Source organism: Triplophysa rosa, linkage group LG25 (genome assembly GCF_024868665.1).
Source record: "Triplophysa rosa linkage group LG25, Trosa_1v2, whole genome shotgun sequence".
NCBI lineage: Eukaryota > Metazoa > Chordata > Actinopteri > Cypriniformes > Nemacheilidae > Triplophysa > Triplophysa rosa.
This window is the reverse complement of record NC_079914.1, coordinates 4,241,579-4,265,976: the sequence shown is the minus strand read 5'-3', so window position 1 is coordinate 4,265,976 and position 24,398 is coordinate 4,241,579. Positions and strand designations below refer to the sequence as shown.

General features: G+C 36.5%; 1 protein-coding gene across 2 annotated transcripts in view; it reads right to left on the bottom strand.

Annotated features, from left to right (window-relative positions):
• The window catches only part of LOC130548858 (metabotropic glutamate receptor 7), a 216,209-nt gene that overhangs the window by 61,164 nt on the left and 130,647 nt on the right, over positions 1–24,398 (bottom strand). For both annotated transcript variants that reach the window (XM_057325892.1, XM_057325891.1), the window contains exons 7-8: positions 21,834–21,973; positions 4,300–5,235 (exon numbers count right to left, since the gene is read on the bottom strand). In XM_057325892.1, coding sequence (XP_057181875.1) covers positions 4,300–5,235; positions 21,834–21,973 — 1,076 coding nt within the window. The remainder of the gene's footprint in view (positions 1–4,299; positions 5,236–21,833; positions 21,974–24,398) is intronic.

The following is a 24,398-nucleotide window of genomic DNA, read 5'->3' as shown; positions in this document are numbered from 1 at the left end:
TTTTTTTTAGGTCCTCGCCAAGGGCTGCCATGACTTCTGGTGTTCTACTGTATATTGAATAATTTTGTAACTACTCATCTTATTATCCTTTGTTTCTTTTAATAACTTTTGGAAAATGGCAAAAACTGGGAGGTGATCAGCCATGTCATTTATACAGTAAATAATCCACCTTATATTTTCCTTCCAATTTAGATTGTATATATATATTATCTATTAATGTTGTTGTGTCTCTTGTTATCCTACTTGGTTTTGTAATCACAGGAAATAAACCTTTACTTTACATTGTGTCAATAAAATCTGTTGTCTTCTTTCCATTTGGATTCATCAAATCAATATTTAAGTCACAAGACTCACCACATATGATTTGCATCTTGTTCTCACTCCATTTATCAAGCATACCAGCTAAATTATTCATAAATGTGTCAATACATGTTCCTGGTGACCTATACACACAACTAATGATTATATGTTTAGATCTTTCCATATCGATTTCTATAGTTACTCACTCCAAAATATTTTCTATGGTAATAGACATATTTTTAATCAAACTACATCTTAATGCTGTGTCAACATACAAAGCAACTCCTCCTCCTTTCTTATTAACCATGTTAGTCGTAAACAAATTATATCCTTCCAGTTCTACATCTTGTACTCTCACACACCCTCACATTGGGGGAATAGTTCAACCCAAAATGAAAATTCTTTCATCATTTATTCACCCTCATGCCATTCCAAACCTGTATGACTTTCTTCCTTCTTCAGAACACAAAAGAAGATATTTTGAAGAATGTTGATAACCAACAACACTAAGCGCCATTGATTTCCACTGTATGAACACAAAACCACTGAGACATTTCTCAAAATATCTTCTTTTGTGTTTCATTGAAGAAAGAGCCATATACATGGTGAATAAATGATGAGAGAAATTGTATTACTGGGTGAACTATTCTTTTAATATAGTTTATATGTTTAAATATTTGTATTTCAGCTGTTTCACATATTTACATTTATTCCATAAACAAACTGGCTTTTTTACTAAACACAATATCATAGACTTTTCTTTGAAACAAACAAAAAAGAAAAATAAGGAACTGAAAGATGTCCTGAAGTATTCAAATAATTTCTGTGTTTGTGACATGAAATTATTTGACAAAACTTCTCTTATGCGTAATACATGCGTAGTGAAGTACTTCATTAGAAATTTGGGTATTGACCACCATCATTTAAATAAAATGATATTCACAATGATTTGGGGATTCTGCAGAATTAAATAAAAACCACAAAGCTCATTGTAGGTCTATCTTACAAGGTTTATATGTTATCCTGACTTCCCAGAAACACAACTGTGTGTTAAGGCATAACTCAACCCTCTGAAATTGTTCTTCGTTAATTAAAAGCTTCCAACAAATGTGAGTCAGAGCCCATCTTCATATCTGAAGTTGGTACATGCACAAGGCAGCTTGCTCTATTATTTAGGTAATTGTCTTTCAGTACCGCCACTGTGGAGAAGAAGCTAAGATATCCGTCCCGTGTGCAGATAATGAGCAAATGTCCTTATGCTAATGAAACGTCTTTTAAAAGATTGTTGTGGGACATTGGTTCTGATCCTTAACTGTGCTATTAATACTTATTTGCCCTACCATTCCCCGAGAAGGCAACCCTCTCCCTTTGCTGAATATAATTTTTCATTTCTTCAGGAAGGGATAAAAAATGAATGATCTTGGATACAAAAGCCGGAGTTTAGATTGCCTGCAGCTTGCAAACAGGTATTACAAAATAGAGCCATTACAGCAACATCAGCCCGCAAATGGATTTGAAATTGAGTGGAAAACCATGTATGCGCTGGGATAGACTGTTAGCTGCCTTGGAGGGAATTATAGAGTAAAATATTCACGCCCTAAAAAGGCCACAAGTAAATGAAAAGAGAGGTGACACTTAAACCAATAGGTTTTCAATTGCCAAGACTAAATCAAATCGGGCTTTTTACTATAACATACTTCAAATAGACTAAAATAACTATATATAATAGGCTACAAAGCTAACTAATAACGCAAATGGGAAATTCCAGAATTATAGATGTTACATTTTAGTGAAAACTTAAAATATAAATTCTCAGAAAATGTATTTATCATCAATGTATTGAATACTCTGTTTATATTTTACTAAACCCCTAATAATAATGTCCAGAAACTAAACATACGTTTTGTATTTTAAAAGATAGAAAAATACATGCGTTATGGATGTGGCAAAAAATGACGCATGTTTTTGAGAGACAACATACTTTCTAGGGCTGGGCGATATATCGCGCGATTCTTATGCTCTCGGTTTCTCAATGAATCACGGTTAAATGCCGCCACATCCGAAAGCCAGAGGGCGCTCTTGCGCAGAAACTCAGAATATGGGAAACAGAAGAAGAACGATTAGTTCCAGGAAATGCCTGTGGTCATATTCTATCGCTGTTCTTCAAACCCTTTAAGGTATTTTCATGATAATAAAGTATATTTGTAGTGATGATATGTGACGAGCGTTTCTTTTTCAAATGCAAAATAACAGCTCAATCACGTAGTGATTTTAGATCGAGCAACATTTTTCAAAATATCTAATTTTGTGTTCTGCGGAAGAAAGAAAGTCATACAGGTTTGAAATGACAAGAGAATGAGCAATGACAATGACAGAATTTTTATTTTTGGGTCAACTTTTACTTTAAGGTTGACATTTGCTTGGAATTGGCCATTGCGTTTCCCGAAACCTTCTTAACGCTACGTAGTTCTTAAGTTATACCTTAAGCTGTACCTTATTGTTTATATGTGTTTCCCGAAACATTCTTAGTTAAGTATACCGTCTGTAAGTCATATGTTCGGAAGGTTGATCTGGAGCGCTCTTAGCTATACCTTATCACTGTTGACAGTTCACTCCGCTAGTGGCCACTGTTAAAAAACATCTTCTTTACATCGAAGTTCATACAAATAAAAGTCTAATGTTAAATACACCAGTATGTTGATGTGTCTTCATGTAAAGCATATAATTGTCGCACTGATGGTTGTTAGCTCTTCAATTATATTACAGTATCTAAAGGTGCATCAGCTGGCAAACCAAAGAATTTAGAGTATATTGAAAGAGTTGCGATATAAGCGAATATTCTTGCTAAATCAAAGACGGCGCCATCCGTGGAGCAATTTAGTGTATGTGCATTTAATCAGCGAAAACCTGGCTACAATTTATGCTGCAGTTATAATTATAGAAAATGAAAGTTAACCCTCCACGGCCAGCTTTTAGATCTTGTTGGTCTAACTCAAGACAAACTCAACGTAGCAGCCCCTAAATTCAGGTATTTTTCCTGCCATAGCTGTTGATTACATGTTCCGCGTTCTGCACTTTTATTGAGTAAATAAAGACACTATATCAACATATACAGTATTATGATCATATAAACCAGGGGTTGCCAAACACTGGTATAATGAAAGGTATCTCATGGCACACTTTTAAATTAGAAAATAGGGATAAAACACACATTCACTCCCTTTTAGTATAGCCTACTTTTTATTTTTCTTGTCATGAATGAATACATTTAATTGCAATATCAAAATACCTCATTTTAGGGCTGCACAATTATGGCATGCTTGTTTATATTCCTCTTGTTATTGTAAACGCGCCACTTGCGCATCCAGTGTGCAAGCACAATAAACGTGTGAACTATACAAGTCTAATTGTTAGTTGCTGGAATAAACTTTTTTAATGCACCGCAACAGCAAGCGGCTTTGTGTGATCCTCCTTATCACCCAAAGTTTGAGAACCTTTGATATAAATGACCATACTGCCAGTTAGTGTAGCGTGTTGAGACATTTGGGCATGAGATTGCGGGTTCGCACACTCATTTCACGATTAAATAATATCGATGGTTGGATTCAGTTTGTAATTTGATTTTTTTTTATCCAATGAGTCCTAATAAATGCAACCTCAACTATTTCTAAAGTGCTTATTTTTTAAAGAATGCCGCTATCTCACATAAAGCAAATAATTGATTGTCGAGCGATCGATATCCATTAATTCAGCACCACCGCCATGAACAGCACCTGTTAACGTGGCACGTAGGAAAGTAACTTCCTAAGATATAGTTCCGGAAACACACGTAGAAAATGTATACTGTACCTGTAGTTGAGATATACCTTTAGAGTCTTCGTAGCACGCTAAGAGACAACGTTATCGGGAAACGCAGCCCAAGATTCGTTATGTTTATTTCAGCAAGCACAGTTATAATTGAAAATCAATAAACTGACGTTTATTGTAAAATGGTGTTACCTTTTCTGCAGATTGTGCTGTCCCAAAGAAAATAGGAATGAAGGCGAGCCAAACGATACACGTCGTGTACATCGTGAAGCCGATGGGTTTAGCTTCGTTGAAGTTTTCCGGAACTCCCCGCGTTTTGATGGCATATACTGTACATGTTACCATCAGCAAGATACTGTATCCTAGAGAGCAAATGATTTGTAGGTCTGTAATGTCACACTTGAGAACCCCTTGGGCCCTCTCAGGGTTTATGGTCTTCTGCTCATCATAATCGATTATAGTGTTCGGAGGATCCACCCCGAACCATATGAGGACCCCTAAGAGTTGGATGGAGATGAGACTCGATGTGATTGCTAACTGTGACGTTGGGCTTATCAGTTTAGGCGGACTGACCGACTTCTTCCCTTCTTCGAAGATCCTGTAAATTCGATTGGTCTTGGTTAGCAACGCGGCATAGCTAATGCACATTCCTAAGCCCAGGAAGATCCGTCTGAAGGAGCATACCGCCATATCGGGCGTGGCGATCATTACGAAGGTGATGATGTAACAAAGGAATATTCCCGTTAGGAGCACGTAGCTAAGCTCCCTGCCGGACGCTCGGACAATCGGGGTGTCGTTGTAACGTACGAAAGTTGCCATGACGAAGATGGTGGCGACGATTCCGAGCATGGCCAAGAAAACCGGAATGACGGCCCAGGGCGAATGCCACTCCAGTTTGACGATGGGAATGGGCTGGCAGCCTGTCCGGTTGGCGTTTGGTCGCATGTTGTAGGCGCACAGCCTGCAGGAAGTCTCGTCGTACTGGTACTGGTAGCCGTCGCAGGGTTCGCAGTGCCAGCAGCAGGGCACACCTTTGACCACTTTCTTGCGCTGGCCCGTCTTGCATGGCAGGCTGCAGACTGAGCTGGGGATCTCCATCTCACCACTAGGCCACTGCATGTCCTCAATCTGCAAATAAAAAGGCATACATAAGCATTTTTCAGCTTCATTTGGGGACATTTGGGCTCACTTCACTGAATGTATACTTCTAATGATCTTTTAAACCTTTAGTTGTATACCTAAATTCCTGGAATTAGTTTTGTAGAAATATATAAATGATAATATTTTTAATTTTTTTATATTTTATATATTTTAAACCTTTTAATAAATTATAAAATGTATATTAGGTTATAATATAAATTGTGCCACTGGTTTACTTTACAAAATATATTAGGAATTTTTATTATTCTTTTGTTTCTTTTTTTTCTTTCTGTTTTGTTCTTTCTGAAATGAATAAATCAAAGGGTATAGTGTTTAAAGAGCAGCACGTATGTGGTCAGAACAACTGTTTCAACACTACAGTTTTACACTCGACATTAAATGGCAATCTTAATATGACCATGAAAACTTGCATTGGTTTTCCTCTCTTTCACAGACAGTTTTGTTTTCAGTTTATTTTATTTTATTTTTATAAATACTTGTAATTATTTTTATGTTCCTAGTTTACATGTAAAATTTAGTTTAATTTTTAGCGATTTTGTTTTGTGCTTTTGTGCTTTTGTCATTTTATTATTGATTTGTTTATTTATATAACGATATGTGTCATGGTCCTGCCACTAGACCAAGAAAGACATGACATGAAGAGGCAGAACCATGACAGATATGAGTTCGATTTATTTCTATTTAGGTTTTTGTTTTGTTTTCATTTATTTCAGTTTGTTTGCAGAGGCAAAATTTCTCATTTTCATTTGTTTTCCAAATAATATTTAGGCCAATATTTTATTTAGGCCAATATATTATATTTATATTATATTATATTTATTTTTATTTCAATTAACAGAAATGTTGTAATAGTTTTAGTTTTAGCAAACTCCACTGTAAAATGTTTTTCTTGTACATTTGCAGTCTTTGTTTTTTACCTTATTTTCAAAATACTGTAAAATTCTGAAAAAAACAGTTTTTTCATTATCTCTGGAAAATCTGTAAAAAAGTAACAGTAAAATTTAGGGGTGTAACGATACACTCAGCTCACGATTCGGTACATATCTCGATGCTGGGTTCACGATACGATACACATCTCGATATTTTCAAATAACATCTATTGTCAAAATATTAACAATTTCAGTAACTTTTTTTGTTGCACATACAAATTAATAAAGAATTTTAACATTTTAAGGCTTAACTGAACCTGGTGTACTGCAGGTTTGTCACTGAGTGACAGCAAATTTTGATTTAGGTTTAGTCATAGTCTTTTGACTAAAATGCAATTTAGTTTTAGTCATATTTTAGTCATCCCCATCATTTTAGTTTTAGTCAACAAAATCTACATTATATTTAGTCTACTAAAATCTATCTGGTTTAACTAATTTAAATGGTGTAATTAAATGTTCCATACAAATATTTAACTGTTTTGACATAATTTACTTTACCTTAGAATGAAATTAAACCAGGTCATTACCTTTATTTTTCAGAAAAGTTCAGTAACTACTGGATATGCATTGTTACAACACAGACAATATTAGACCATGAATATTAGTACCAGTTCATTCAGTCTCATTTTGACTCAATTGACTCGTTCGTTCAGTGAAGGGTATATTCATTCAGTACATTCAACCATTGAAATGCTTTGACAGAGCTCACTCTCAAGCGCTATTGGCTCGTGTCTCTTTGAAGCTGCGCTGTCTTTGCTTGATACAGTAATGAATGAGAAATATCTTTCAAAAAGACATATTACATAAACTGCATTAGATTTCATCAGTCATGCAAATCACATACTTGGTTTTTAGCATGTCATTCAATCTTTTAATCTACAGTTACAGTACGACTCACTTCTCTAATCGGTACAGCGCTGGTTTCTTTTGGCGTACTTTATGTTGCATATCACGTTATGCAGCAGCTCACGTTAGCGGATAAACTAACATTGGCATATAAAAACGTTTGTGCTGCCTTTGTAATGAGTTTCGGGGTGACTCGCCTGCAGTCACGCTTCAAGTTTGCTGTGTTTTACCGGCGATTGTGAGGGAAAATAAGACGCTTTGTAAATCACAGATGTGCTTAGATCGAATGAGTGCCTTCTCCCAGAGACTTCTCTTTCTACCGCATATGTGAGATAAGCACACGTGACGCGCTGGCGCAGAGTAGGTGGCGTCTTGACCGCTCAACGAATACAATTAAACATCATATCGTAAAATATCCCCATCTCTCTTCGATGCACATCGTGACATTTTTGCATCGCGAAATATCGTAGTACTAAGTATCGTTACACCCATAGTAAAATTCTGTAAAAATACAGATTTTTCTTTACAGTGTAAAATAACATTGTTTTGCTCTTAAAGGAGCCGTATGTAACATTGACACCTAGAGGTTAAGCTTAGTATCGCAGTTCAAATTCAAAATATTGTCGAGGGTTTTTCCCCGCCCCTCCTCAGACTCGACGCTCAGAAGAGTTGCCAGACACTTATAGGAGTGTTATGGAAAGCATAAACTCTTAAGGTCTTTGCACATACAGTCTGAATTTTTTTTATTTGGCTCTCGTTTGTACGGTGTCTCTGAATTGTTAAAAAAGGCCACTCAAAATGCTTGACGGATGCGAAAAACGCAGAAAATCGAACCCGGTCCGAATTTTTTTATGACGGCCGAAAATATCGGAGGCAGTGTAAATGTGATTGACACAACGTGAGGTCGTATTTATTTTTTAACGTGCAGAAATTTCGGACGCAAATTTCGGGCTCAATGTGCAATGGGCTTTACACTGTAAGTTTATTTGATAATTTAAACGTTTGCAGTGGTTTTGTTGTTTGCAAATGTAACTCAATCAGCAGCTTGTTTCAGAGGTTGCGTCCTCCGGAGGTCGCATTTATGGGCCATATTGCTGTCTCATTTAAATAAACATACTAAAATTGTAATTTACTTCTCGTAAGTTGTAAAATATAGTGAGTTTGCAAAGTCATAGTACCGGAAAGGATGGAATCTGCTATCTCTGACACAGATCGTTTGTTTGCTGCTATATGGTAATCTGTGTTGTGATTGTCACCAACTGGCAACTGAGCTGTCGAAATACACTAGTGGGTAATTCATCAGTGGGCGGGGTCACACGGACCAAAACAAAAACAGACATTCCGGCACGAAACGCACATTTCAGAGTGGAATAACTGGCTATAGCATTGTTTTTTGGACAAACCAATATATGAACGTGGCATGTTTCCTAAGTCTACGGACATACAGTATTAAGTTATTGTTTTGATTTAATTCAGTAAATTTATTACAGGCAGCTCCTTTAAATTCAATGCTGTTGTGTTGTTGGTTTTTCTGGTTGACAGAAACATCTCGCTGGTTAAGACAAATAATGTCGGCATGAAACGGATGTTGTGACTGTCTGTTTTCTCTATCGTGATGTACAGTATATCCATGTATATCCTGCTTCTGAAATGACAGAAAATGTAGGCAGGACTTGATTTCGTCCATCGGGAACTGATTGGACAATTGGAAGTTGGGTGTGACAAACAAAACACATACAGATTTGAATCTTTTCACCGACATGTTCCTGGAGAAGAGGGGCAGATAGGAGTCCAGCATCCAAGCATCACCAGCATCCAAAACAAACACTATATTTCAAGATTCTGTTTTGTTAACAAGTTGATCAAGCACAGCCATAACCAGCGTAAATACTCAAGTAATCATGGGGAATAATACTGAATTGTATACTGCTTATTACCTTCTGCCTACTCCTTCATACCTCCCTTTAATGTGCACTTAGAATTTTATGCCGTTCCTTCAAACGTTGCTGATTGCAGTGTGATTACCAAAGATTTCTTTAAGCCCTTCGTGGCAACAATCACCATGGAGACAAGGAGCATTTGAATGAAAACGTGCAATAAGAGGGTGTCGAAAGCAATGCGACAAATGCCACTTTTTGAAAGCATGAGTAAATCACACAACATAAAATAGCACTAAAGAGCACTGAGTCTTGAATCTATTATGATTCCGCAAGGATTAGGCCTACAGGTTTTGCTTCAGCAGAGAAATGAATCAGCATGCGTTTCCAACAAAAGACCCGCGTAGAAACACAGTGTTAAAAGAAGCCGAAAACGCTGTCACTGATAGCTGCATTAGCATGGATTTGTTTTTTTTTAAGGGAGCAGCTCACCCAACAATGACAAATCTGTCATTATTTACCCTCATGATGTTCCAAAGCCTTATGTTGTTGTTTTTCCCCGTGGAACACGAAGGGAGAGAGTTTGAAGAATATTCAACAATGACAATTCACAGTAACCAGAGGCTGTCAAGATCCCAAGAAAAAGGAAAAGTATCATAAAAGTGTCCCAAATTGCACTTTAGTTCAAGTTTGCAAAACCATACAATATGAGCGACTGTATTTAAAGGAATAGTTCACCCAAAATTATCATCATTTATTCACCCTCGTGTTGCTCAAAACCTGTATATATGGAATACAAAATAAGATATTTTCATGTTAATTTTAGTTAAATTTTTAGAGCTTTTGTTTTGTGCTTTTTCATTTTAATATATACAGTATTTGTTTATTTATATAGCGATACGAGTTCGATTTATTGGTATTTTGATTTTTGTTTTGTTTTCATTTATTTCAGTTTGTTGCTGAGGCAAAATTTCTCATTTTTCTAATAATATTTAAGACAATATTTTATTTGATTTCAATTAACAGAAATGCTGTAATAGCTTTAGGTTTAGCAAACTACACAAAAATAAGATATTTTGAGAAATGTCCTAATGTTTGTGTCCATACAATGGAAGTCAATGGGGACAAGGTTGTTCGGTTACCGACGTTCTTCCAAATATCTTCTGTTGTGTGCAGAAGAATGAAAGTCATATAAATTTCAAATGACATAAGGTTAATAAATGATTAAGGAATTTTCATTTTCGGGTGAACTATCCCTTTAATGAATGAAAAACATAGAATAAAACAGAATATGGAATATAAGTCCACTTGACCACTTGAGTTCTATCAAACTAGTACTTTTTAGACATTTTTCGGTTTGTTGTTATATAAAAATATATTCTTTAACATTTCTTCCTCATTGTTCCAAATTATTCTGCTTTGCAACAACATGTGGGTGAGTAAATACAGGGTACAGGGTGAATTATGCCTTTAAGCAAGTTCTGTCATGAAGACACATCGCAAGCTCACAAGTTATAATCATTGCCTTAATAATGCATTGGAGGATGGTCTGTTTGGAAAAACAACACATGACTTGTATTGCACAGAGCCATATATTATTGTCATGTGGTACATTGATACATACACTTCTGTAAAGCTGCTGTAAAACGATATGTATTGTCAACATGACGTAACTTGACTTGGCAAAGCAAGCGTTTATTCAAACCTAAGGTGATTTATTCTACAACAGTATCGTCGCATGATCATTCGCTGATAAATGTAGTCTCTGTGAAAGGTAAATGCTGAAAATCAGGAACAATTTGATCGTGAAATAACAAATAGCGCTAAAGCTAACGCCCTAAACCTGGGTTGCTGAAGCCAGCCAGAGGCAATTAATGGCAGAGAAACATTCTATTACACCTGGCTATTATTGAGTCCTGCTTTCTTTCAGGACCGCAGATCAATTTGGCCATTTCCGTGGCAACTGTGTGAATGCCGGAGTGACACCTGGAGATGCCATAATGAAAAGCCACATCAATCCAGATGCCGCAGTACACATGCCGGCTGATTGGACACGGCCGAGCATCCCGGTGCCCGAACAAAAGCAGAAAGACAGCGCTGTTAATTTAGCAACAGAATCCCATCTGGGAGTAGAAGTGGAAAGCAGACGAAAGAATGAGAAGGCTTTTTTCTTGTTGATGTTCTTAAAACCTTATTTTAAATTCCCTGCACCGTTGTGTCTCCGACTTATCTCTGTTCTTACTTTTGTTTTCTCTCACTTTCACACATATAGAGAAACTTCTGATCAGGTGCAAAGAAACACTGTGTACTATAAAAAAATAGAACAATTGTCACACTTTCAGTCAGCTGGCAATGTTTGTGCCGTGAAACGCATCACAGGGGAATTCTGTAATTGTTTTATCATCATTATAATCCAAAAGGCGTCATATAAATGAATGTTAATACAGTATTAATATAGTACAGTGCTAATTCGAGTAAACTTTATATAAATCATATTCACGTCATAAATTTGTCTAAATTAGTCTTTGTTCACATCATAGTATCATAGTAATTACTATCATTAAGATACTAAACAGAAAAAAATCTTGAACAAAAAGTCTAGGTCTGCAATAAGAAAACATGTATGCATACAGTATTTGAAAAGAAAAATAGTTTTAATATGACTTATATAACAAAAACACTGCGAACAGTTCAAATCATTACGTTTTAATAAAGACTAAATCAAACCCACAGGACAAAAATGCCCACAGTTAAAGAAACTTTCCGAATACACGGGCACAAAACAGCATTAAAAGTCAAACAGACGGTGGCCAAACATCAGCACTTAACTGTTCGACGAAAATGTGCCAGGCGTGGTCTTGCATTTCCCTTCAGCTCCATTAAACAAGCTAGCATGATATCAGCAGAGCGAACGCGTGACACATGCAAAGCTGAAAAGGCATGCATACACACCCTCAAGAGATTGTCTTGACAGGAGCAACAGTCAGCGTTGAATCAATTATTTACCCAGAACATCAAATATCTCTCTGATAGAAAACAGAAAGCAGCGGCGCCTTGAATTATTGAAGCCGCTTCGCTCAGATGATGTCACAGTCGAAGACAGGACCTCCCTAAACCTTGTCGTCTACATTACAAAGCCACACACCTCACACTACGGAAAAACTTGGATCCATCCAGCTAGCCGACTAGCACAGATAAGTTGTTTTCTGACGGCCAAAGGCTTCGTATTATCAATAAAGCTGTTTTCCACTCCAAGAACCTTCGGCGTTTTAAAGTAAAGCTACGAATACATTACAACCCTCGACCCGAGTTTCGAACTTTAGCTTCCGACTTCCTCGGACAACCAGTAATTTAGTGTTCTGCTAGCTTGAGTTCTTTAATCCGAGTCTCGTTTGCAGTTCAAAAAAAGGTTGGAAACAAAGTTAAAAGTGTACCAGCCAAATCACCACACTTGATTTGCCCAGCTACAGTTCTATTTATAGGCAATATTTACAACCAGGCGAATCAGATGTACGATCATCCACTATCATTGCTTTCAGCTGAGCGGGGTTAGTAAACCGACATGAGGAAGGCCATTAAGGGTCACTGGGAAATTGTAGGCCGAGAGATTGAGCAACTCAAACTAACTACAGCGGTGCTGACACAGGTACAACAGAAGTCAATTACTTGTCCCTCAGCGATAGATTGCCTCCGCTTTTTCCAAGCGCAGATGCCACAGAGTTCCCAGATTTTACAGATTAGCTGTTTTACGGTAGACATCGTAAATGTAAACGGGTTGAAAAGCACACAAGCTGATGAAAAAATGGGTGGTCTTTTTAAAGTGACACAGGTAGTCAATCCAAAAGGCACAATTTAAACCAGAGGTGGGCAATCCTGGCGCTGAAGGCCAACTGCCCTGCAAAGTTCAGCCTCAACACGCATACATCCAAGTTTCTAATAATCCTGGAGAGCTATAGTTGCCGGATCTGGTTTATTTGATTAGAGTTGGACCTAAACTTTGCAGGAAAATGGCCCTCCAGGACCATGACTGCCCACCCCTGATTTAAAAAGTACAACTTTTGTCCCAAAAACAATTTACTTAAAGGTTTCAGAACTGTAGCATTTGAACGACTACAAAGCTATTTGGGTAACACTTTACAATAAGGTGCTATTAGTTAACATTAGTAAATGGATTAGCTAACATTGGATAACATTGAACAATTTTGTTTTTCAGCATTTAATAATCCCTGTTAATGTATGTCAATACAGTTATTCAAGTTAGTTCATGGTGCATTAACACATGTTTGTAGTGACAACGGTTGATTTTAATAATGTATTAGTACATGCTGAAATTAACATGAACTGAGATTAATAAATGCTGTAGAAGTATTGTTCATTGTAAATTCATAACTAATTGTTAATAAATAGCACCTTTATGTAAAGTGTTACCGATATTTGTTCAGGTCAAGAATTTAGAATCAGAGGCAAATGGTAAAGACTAACGCTGTCTTTACGTCAAGAGATAGCACTTCTGAAACAGAATGTTATTCTGTAAGTACACCTTAAAATTCAACACTGTGGCACTGATTTATCTACTTACCCTGCCCACAGATTATAAATGATTATCCGAAATTGCTTGGTAGATTTTTTTTGTTTTTCGTAACACATTTAACATGCATTTTACAAAACTAATTTATATATTTTGGACACTTGTGTGGGTTAAACTCACAGCGAACAGAGTCAGATTTGTGGATAGAAACTGGATAGTTCGGACTCTCTTCAGACTCTTGCAGACAATGTGGCATGCAGATGAACACACACCTTTGGCCTCACATGGTATATTAATCCTGAAAGTACTATATCGAGGTTGCTTGGCAACCATAAAAAAAATATATTAATTGACTATGTAGTGCATTTAAGGCACAAATTGTGAATTTAAAAGAACAGTTCACCCAAAACCTGTATGTGACTCTTTTTTATGTGGAACACAACAGCAGATATTTTGAGAAATGTCTCAGCGATTTTGTGTTCATACAGTGGAAGTCAATGGGGGTCAATGTTGTTTGATTATCAACATTCTTCAAAATATCTCCTTTTGTGTTCTGCAGAAGAAAGAAAGTCACAAATGACTCATTTTTTGAGTGCACTATCCCTTTAAACAAATAATAATAATAAAGATATATATTAAATGAATTATAAATTGACGTCTTTAATTATATTTATAGCTAAAAAGTCATCAAAACAAAGTCTTCATAATATAAAAAGACAAATTACCACCACACCCCCCCCCAAAAAAAACAATGCCAGCACATTAAAACAACATCACAAACAATTCAGGTTGATAAATGTACTTTTCAAACGCATCTACACAAAAAAATCCCATCTGAAAGTCTACACAGCAGCCTGCACATGACCTTTACAACCTCACCGTTTTTTTTCCCATGACCGCTTCTCTCTTCTGCAACTTTCTTCTTCCACGCTTCACTAGATCTGTTCGGTTCATGCCCCAGTATGCTGGGAGTGCCGGGACAGAACGCAGAACAGGCACAGTGTGCATTTAGAGATGCAGAGAGGGGGTGAACGTCCATGGCCCCTCATTATTCCTAGAGCTTCCTTCTCTTATCGGGCCCAGCCAGGCCTTTGCTTCCCCTCCTTGCATTTAAATTGTGTGTCAAGTACAAGTGTCAATAAATCACGGTGACGGCCAGGTCGGCGTCATAGGTAAGGTGACAACTTAAATAATATTAGCCTGAGGGTAACAGGAGGTGCTGGCGTGTAGACGGTGGTGAACATCGCAAATGGAACAAAGAAGAAGAATAAACTAATAATAAATATCTGAATGACAGTACGAGGGTGTATTTAATGCGGCGAGATGAAAATGAATGTAACCTTTGTTGAGGGATAAACTAGCTTAGTCAATATACAGTATTTTTGCTGACAAGTTTGCAATAAAGAGATCATTTATACACCTTCTTGTGGTTGTAAACATGTATATGACTCACAAAAGAAGATATTTTAGAGAAAGTTTTCTGTTTATACAGTGGAAGTCAATGGGGGTCAATGTTGTTTGGTTATCAACATTCTTCAAAATGTCTTCTTTTGTGTTCTAAAGAAGAAAGAAAGTCATACAGGTTTGGAATGAAAAAATACATTACAATAAGGTTCCATTTATTAACATTAAATAACATTGTATTAACAATGAATGACGCGTCTACGGCATTTACTAACCTAAGGTAAGGCTAATTTCAAGAAATACTATCTATTTATTTGAAATCAAAAGTTGTATCTGTTTACATTAGTTCATGCGCAATAAAAATCGAACACTTGTATTTCGATCAACTAACATTAACATTTAAAATATATTGTTCTTTGTTTGTTCATGTCATGAATTATTACACTATTATAAGTATTACCATTATCTATTTTTACCCAACGAAACAAGGCTGAAAAATCACTATCAAGAAAATAAGCACAAAGTCAAAGCCCACAAACTATTATAGCTCCAAACAAACCATCTACACACTAACAGTTATTGTGTGTAGTAACTCTACACAATAAAGGTTTCAGAGTGTTCTGCAAGGTGCCAAGCAGTCTCTCTAGTTGCTTAGAAACCAAGAATTAAAGCTCTCTCTGGCTTTCTTTCTCCTGGCCCACACTCATATACGGCATGCATAAATGCGTCCACTGCGGCATATTTGTGGTCAAGGTTTTCAACTTTGACTCTGTGCGATTTAGACAATCTTAAAGCTGTTGATCTCAATGCAAATGTGCTTTACATCTACAGCGCATCACGGTCTAGTCGTGGTTACGTTCAGTTTTTTCTTCCCATGGGGGGGAGGGGGTGGAGGGGGAGAGCGGAAACGGTAATTAGTTTAATATCTGCTCCCCACCCAAAGCAATTTTCCGCTCTGCCTTTCAAGCGCAGCTCATAATTTGAACTTTGGGGGCCACCGTACTCTGTCCTATTGCTCGTAATTAAGCACACTGTGGACATCCTAATGCGATTAACAGCCCTGTTGCTATGGATACCGGGTGAGATCTATCTGTTTAGCCCTCATTGTGCTTTCTTCAATATTACATCAATTTAGCTCGCCTCCTCCTCCGCAACACATTCAGCGCGGATGCAGATTCGCCCGAGCTTCGGTTTCTTCGCAGCTCAGTGTAGGAAGTGACGAAGCCGCGCCGCCAATGCTAATTACGTTAGCTTGTTTGCGCTTATGAGAAAAGTGGCGATACTTGTTTTTCCACCCACATTCGGCATAACAGGCGTCATTAAAATGCGCAAACTAATGGGAATGCACAGAACTGTCCGATGTGGTGCTTGTCACGCGGCAGTACCATTTCATCAGTTATCACATCGCATGTTTGATCTGACGCTCTGTGTGCGTCCCAAAGCTCCCTCTTGTGGGTGTTTGCTACGATAATTAACAATTGTGTCGGATAACCCCTCTCTTAGCAGATCCCTCGGCACACGGGTGCCGCTGAATAAATACGCTGAGCACATTAGCGTTTAAACAGCGTGATTCGCGGGGAGTATTTAGCTGCGGAGGAATCTGTGTTTTTTTGCTTAATGGGTAAAGTTACGAAACAAGAATTAGCATCTTTCATTCGGTCTCTGCTGTTTTCGATGTTGAACACTTGAGGCACATCTGAACTGGAAAAACAGTTTTTCCATTTCTTAATTATGTGGTGGTCTTATTATGACGGATAAGTTCGTAAGCTCTCGAGCCGGGAGACGAATTTAACATAAAGAAATTTGATTTAACAAAAGTTTTCAATGAACATTGTACTGCTTTGGTCTTTTGTTACTATAAGACGGCTCTCTGAAATATTTTCAACTCAAACCAATATTTTTTATCCACTTAATTTTTATTAATGCATTGTTTGATATAGGTTTAATGTTGTGAAATAATCATTTAAAAAGTTGTTTGATTTCAATCACAATTTAGTGAATTTTGTGTGAATTTTAATGACATCGTTGCTTTGGTTTGAGTAGATATTAATATTTGTGCATGTCTCAAACTTCCAAGATTAAAATACATGCATTTATATTTCAGGTCTTTCTTTATCAATTAAAAAGTCATTTCATCACATCCTCCAGAAAATGGCATCAACTATACAACATCAGCAACAGTGTTGGGTAAGTTACTCTGAAAAAGTAATTAATTACTAGTTACTAATTACACATTCGATAATGTAATTAGATTACTGTACAAGTTACTCTCTTCAAAAAGTATTTAATTACTTATTACTAATTACTTTCTATATCCTACATCAACCTTGATGAGTTAAGTGATTCAAGGATAGACATGAAACGGCTCTTTTAATTAATTCAAATAAATAATATAAAACTACATAAAATATTATTATTAATTACAAATGTGAGAATTATACATTAAAGCACGGATTTTGAAGTTAGACTTTGAATTTTGATGTAAATTCCTCTTCTGCACACACACATATTACACAAAGTATTTACTTTAATTACATCAGAAGTAACTGTAATTAAATTACAGAAAAAATAAGAGTAATCCCTTACTTTACTTTTTCAAGGGAAAAGTAATTAAATTACAGTAACTAATTACTTAGTAACTAGTTACACCCAACACTGATCAGCAATCGATTTTAAATCTGGGATGTTTTGTGGTAATAGCTGTCTTACTTTAAAACATCCCAGTCTGTTCGGAGAATTAATATAAAAACATATATGTTGCTATTCCCTTAAGAAAGTTAATGACTAAAGAGCCTCAGCTTGGTAAAAGCATATTTCTTAATCTGGTGTATCCTTTATTAAGAATACCTCCTTAAACTGCATCAAATTAATATTCATTTTAAGTGACAGAATGTAATTACTACCCCAAAGCACAGGAAAGATCAAGTGTCTTTTCCTACTCTGCAAGAATCTAAAAATGACTGTGAAATGACTTGAAAATATATAAAAAGGTGATGCGGCCAGTTCTCAAAGGTCAATGTCTCTGACAGCCTCCATTTGACTTTTCACGACTCCTTTCATCTGATTCATCAAGGGAAAGATAATGACTGGAGCATTGCATAAGATCAACACTTGGTTATGCACACTAGATTGAGTTTCGACATAACGACAAGTGCTCTTTGTCAGAAAATCGGAGGTTACAGCCACAACCAATGATAAGCAAAAATATATTTTGTTGACCACTTGGTTTGGGGAAATTCTAAAACTCATGACGTGAAACATGCTTATAGGGATACTCCACCAAAAATGAAAAATTCTGTCATGAACATCATTGAATTTATGCATTAAACCATATTAAGTGTTTACATATAACTTTATATATAACTTATATAACTTCAATCACAATAAAAAATAAAAAATAAATTTAAAATGACATCACTGCTTTGTGTTTTTCACATTAAGCGTTTTAGAAGTCCCTTGGTTTTTATTTCTGCACATTTGTGAAGCCCCGCCCACAGTGAAATCTTATTGGTCCAAGATCCTGCTCATCAGCTGAGATGTGAACAGAGAAAATATTTGTCGCTGGAGACTCCAAAAAAAAAACATTGAATCTGGTCATCAAAATCAGACTCATTTTGTTCATAAATTAAGTGGCATTAGGCCTTTTGCTCTACAGTTTGGAATTTGAAGTGCCAATCGCAGGTAAAAAGTAAAAAAAAAAACATTGCCATAAAAACTGACAGACCACAGCTGTTTTGCAGAAGCTTCTAGTTTAAACTTTCAGAGCTTTTTACAAAAATGCAAATCCTAGGCAAATCATGATTGCATAATCTTGTTAATTATTAATACTCTGCAGCAAGCATAAAAAACACATTTTCTCCACAGCTGACACCCAGCGTATCCTGATGAATCCAATAATAACCGACTGTGCCATAATTCAGCTTCTTTTCTGGGAATGCATTCAACTCAGGCTTTTATCGCAAGGGAAGAGGATAAACCTAACAACCGCTGTTGTCTCCTGCCAGCATTCCGATAAGAGTCAGTAGGTGTGCATTCAGAATCAGCGTTCCCAGTACACCTCATTGCAACATGACCTTTCATTGCCGTCTGCTACCAGAGAGTGAGAGGAAAAACATCACTCGACGCTTTCTGAAACGACACCAGAAGCAAGGACTCTTTCTCTGTAAGCAGACGCAGAGGACAGTCAGCGAATCCCTGTAGTCCTAGCCTTGTAAGACTGTTTGCGGGACCGGGGCGTAAATGACATTTGCTGTGGGAGCCGTAGGCGATTCTCGCCTGTGACTTAGTGGAGTCGCCGTGGTGGTTACGAACATCGGTACTCAAGGGGACGATAGAGTTACATTCAAATGACTGTGCTACATTATTAAAAGTATCCGTTAATGTGTCAACGGCTTAACAAACTTTAACTTGCTTGGTAAAATACCTACTGTTACTGCAATATGGCTTAATTAAAACTTATAGTTCCCTTATGGTAATAAATCTTTCCAAAAATAACAATGCAACATTTGCAATACCTGAACTTTGACTTCATATATTCCAGAATGTGGGTACACAGGGTTGCCATGAAAACAAAACCTTGTGCTATTCGCTAGTTGCACAAGATGGCGCCGGTGAGCTTTTGGGACGCCAGAGTCGGCAGAGTAATTTCTGGTCGTATAACACTGTATGGTAAAAGGAGGATTTTTGGCCGGCAAATAGGGGTGTTTTTAAGATAAAAAAGATATGACAGATCCTCTTTACATTGCTGAGCACTTCGTTATGCCAAAAGAACTCGATAGTGTTAGTCTTAGTACAGGAAACTAGTCTGCCAACTCTGGTGTCGCAAAAGCTCACCGGCGCCATTTTGTGCAACTAGCCCATTAGACATACATGTGTAGTAAGTGACGCAGTCAGTGAAAGCCAGCTAAAATGTTTTTGCCTTTTCTTTTTTTTACACATAAAATTATTCTGTGAATATAGTCTTGATACCTATATAATCTTGGAATAAGTACTGTACATCAGTGATCAAAATCAATGTTTGTAAAGCCAACTTAAAAACAAATTTGTACAAAATAATAAAATGTTAAAACTCATTTGTTTAATATAGTAGGATTATTTAGCACCATATCTCGAAATCAATCATTAAATTATCATTTCTATCGAACATCTATCAAATCTATCATTTACATTAATAAACACGTGACCTATTTTCCTCATTTTTACAACGTCACTGTAAAAAAATAGGGGACAGTATACTGTAATAATATATATTAATATAATGTTCTGTATTCATTTTGAATAGCTGTTTCACATGTATTTTATATTTAGTCCGTAAAATTAAGGAATAATGTTCTGGAAGAAAATGTACAGGGTACTTTGATGCTCATAATATTATAATTCGATTATTCGACTTTATCTTGGACATTTCACACAAAAATAAAAGTAAAATAAAATATAAATAATAAACCCAAGCTTCTAAGGTAAGATCAATAAAGAAAATGTTAAAGGTAAAAATGACAATCTTACATATAATTTACATATGTAATATTAAGGTAAAAGTAAAAATGTACAACAATTTAGTACCAAAGTACTGGTATTTTTGCATTCCTACTTATACGACCTCTAGGTTGTCAAGAACGTATAAACAGCATGGATGCTACTGAGAAAAACACCAAACTCCCAAAGCCCCAGTCTTATACAGTAGGACTGTCTCTTCAGTGCCAACCATGTGGAGGGCCGAAGATGGGGGATGAGGTGCAAATGACATTTGCTGCGGGAGCCGTAGGCGATCCTTGGAGACGACTCAGCCGGACTCCTCATCTGTGACTCAACAGAGGCCGGAAGATGCGAATTGCATATGGACGGCATTCTCAGCCTCACTTTCTCCTCTAATAACATCGCTTTTCGGAGGCTGAGCTTAAAAAAGGACTCCCACAATGCAACACAAATCCATTTACAGCGTTTTTAAAGTCAAGTGAAAACACAGCCTGACAAATAATAAGTACGTGAGATGAGACATCTAGCTACAAATATGATTATTTTTGCTTTCGTGGAAATAAAAAAAGAGATCAAACATTCTGAAGAATTACAAGCAGATGTCGAGGAATTAAACTGGGTAATACAATTTCTGTCCGACACGCCGTTGTAATTCAAAGTTAATGGTAATAAATTTAGCTGTAGGCGGCGAACGCTGACGTGACAGTATTGAGCATCTTTAAATCTGAATTTTGTTGACATCCTCTAGCATACATTATGTGTCTTTTTTATGTGTCAGGTTTTGATGTGGATGGGGGGCTGGTTGTGACATCACGATATAACCATAGCTTAGCATGTATATGTTATCTGTTCAACCATAACATAGTCAATAATAATAATAGTCTGGCAAAAAACTTAAGATCACGAAATATGGAGATACAAGGTTTCAACAGGAATATCGAATGAAAATGAAAGTCTTGTGGTGCATCCCCAATAGAATACGTGGTCACTTGCACCAGAAAGCATAGACTTGGCACAAGCACATCTGGTTTGTATTTTAATTAGCAAAGATGTAATAATCTGAACTCCCAGGTGTGAGGAATGTTCATCTATATGAATATATAATCTAAGGTTCATTCAGAGGTTATAGTGTTATGAGGTTCTGTCTATAAAGATGTATCTTTTAAATGTCCCCAGCAATTACAGAGGACTAAATTATATTATGTTTGACTGATATGCCTGACTACGCCCAACTGCTGAGCGCAGTCAGAGCTTCCTGAACTAACAGAATCAAAATAACCGGAAAGCAGAAACCAGAGACCAGTAAGTGAAATTTACAGATATTGATTATAGGCTACAGTGAAAAGTTTATTGGTGGAATCCAATTTTGGTGGATGAAGGCTTGATTGCTTTAATGGTGGCTGTGTTCACATTTGGAAATAAGTACTAAAACGGAAATTTTAATCATTGTAAGGAATGAATGTGAACTAGATGATGAATTTAATTGTATTAATTAAGAACACTTACGTTGAGTTGAAGACTTTCTGTCCATTGTCCGATAACTTTGTAGCCAGGAGTACTGTTGATATTCATCTGGTACTGAAAAAGATCATATCGTCCTGGAGCATCACCGTTCCGGTTAAAAGTGACAGACGTTCCAGCACTCCCTGAAAAAGAAAAAAAAGACATATTTTTTATATCTGACAGTGATTAAGATGATGACTATGACAATTTGCATTTCAGACACTAAAAAAGCTAACTAAAACAGTGACTTTCGGTTATTATACAAATGTTAAGGTTATTTTATATAACCAATTACTTCAAACTGGTTATTGATAAAGATTTTTGTACGAATTAAGAAAAAACATGGAAACATGTACATATATATAAGGATATAATAAAAAGTAACACATTATCTCCGTGGGGACAGTCCTTAGGCGTAACGAGTTGTATACTGTACAAACTGTATATTTTATCCCCAACCCCTAAACCTAAAGATCGTAGAAAACTTTTTGCATTATTAGATTTTCAAAAATGATTGTTCTGTACAATTTATAAGCTTTTGTGCCCGTGGGGACCTCAATTTTGGTCCCCACAGTGACACGGGTCCCCATGAGTTGGTGTGCATTCAGGTTTAGGTCCCCACTTACATACGAAAACCAAGTCCACACACACACACATTTATATAAACAGATAATTCATATTGTGTGTTGAATTCTGGAAGTATTTATTTGTTTTTTATTACTTTTTAGTGTTTATTTATTTCTGTAATTACAGCTTTACATTAGTTTCCCAAGCAGTCAAAGCGACAAATGTGAGTTTAGGAGAGCAAATTCTGTTTGGCTCAAGAATAGAAGACGATGGAGTGTTTTGGATCCTATTTGGAATAGTCGTTATTTTTGTCATTGCACACTTCACTATAAACATCTGTACAAATGATAACCGTGTAAGATGATCTGTGCCGCCAATAAATGTCCCCAGATAAAGACAACAAATTACTAAAATTGTTTGTAGCCCTTGATATTGACTTTAATTGAAGGAGTACTTAAAAATAAAAAATAACTGTAGTCTGGACATGACAGGATAACAAAAAGCGAGAATCCTCAACAGTGAGGGATTACAGGGCCCGATACTCGGTCCCATCAGATTGTTTCAGAGTTTTACCTGCTGTTTTTGGCACTAATGATCTTAAATGTGCCAAAATACAATCAACAGTTTGGATTGAATCACAGATGAAACCTTCACTGCATTCCGCCACCTCTATCCTGTGCATCTGCCTCATGCTGTGGGCTGTTGACAGACTCCCATCACACTTATTATGTTGAAGGGCACTGGGAGTAAGAGGTTGCGCAAGTAGCTATTGGCAGGACTTTGTGAAATCACGAAAACTTTCCTTGAAAGGCAAGTTCACTGCTTTAGCATGACGTGCTATACACCAGTGACAAAAATAATAACTGATAGGGCACTTTCACATTAGAGCTTTTGATGTGGACTCACACAAAAAATAGTGCTATATAGCACTAAAAGTGGTTCTCTTGGCTCAAAATCATAGGGGAACCACTTTTAGTGCGATATAGAACATATTTTGGTGCTTCAGTGGTTCTTCAGCGGTTCTTTGGGATGACTGAGGTGCTATATAGAGCCATTGAAGAATCATACAGGGGCTTAACAGGTTCTTTATACGGAAACGGTGCTATATAGCACCTCAGAACCTCTGAAGAACCACTGAAGCACCAAGATATGGTGCTATACAGCACTAAAAGTGCTTCCCCATGATTACAAGGAAAAAAACACTTTTAGTGTATATAGCACCATATCTTTTTTTGAGTGTGTTTAACGTCAGAGTTCGAGTCGTCTGGTTGGTGTGAAAGGTGATTCTGCTTTGAGAAGGTGGTCTGGGGTACAGTTCACGTGAAGTTAGGCTTAAGAATGATATGAAAGCAATCCAGTATCACAATTTGCATCTTGAAATGCTCTCTGTCGCAATTAGTGTAGTATAATTCCTTTTCTCTGGGTAATTTACCATTGCTAGACCCTAAGCACGCAAGCTCTCCAATGCATCAGCAGCAGAATATTCTGATTGAAATAATTTATGAACGGTATTTTTAATGAATTTAAAACACACCAAAAAAATAAGAATGAATGTTTATATGCTCTCCTACTTCTAAGTCGCTTTGGATAAAAGCGTCTGCCAAAATAATAAATGTAAATGAATAAATCTTGCATTTCGTCCCCTTGGAATTATAAGGTTCTTATAATCTGATATTTTTGTCAAAATTGAGTTATTCACACATTCTTATTCTGTGACAACTTATTTACATTATGTGATGTTTTTTCTTTATGTTGTGTACATTTTGGGACTTTTTTAGAAAACAAAAAGGTTTTATTTACAAAGTCAAATGGAATGCAACCATTTCGAAACTCAATATCTCAAAACCGCTCCGAATGCAGATAGAACCTTAGAATTCAAAGATGGCAATTTGGGCAAAATCAGCTACTTTTGAATAACATTTTATTTTATAGAACAAAATATTATTTTTTACCGAGATTCTTTTTGCATGTTTCAGTCCCTCCTCAACCATCTCAGAACAA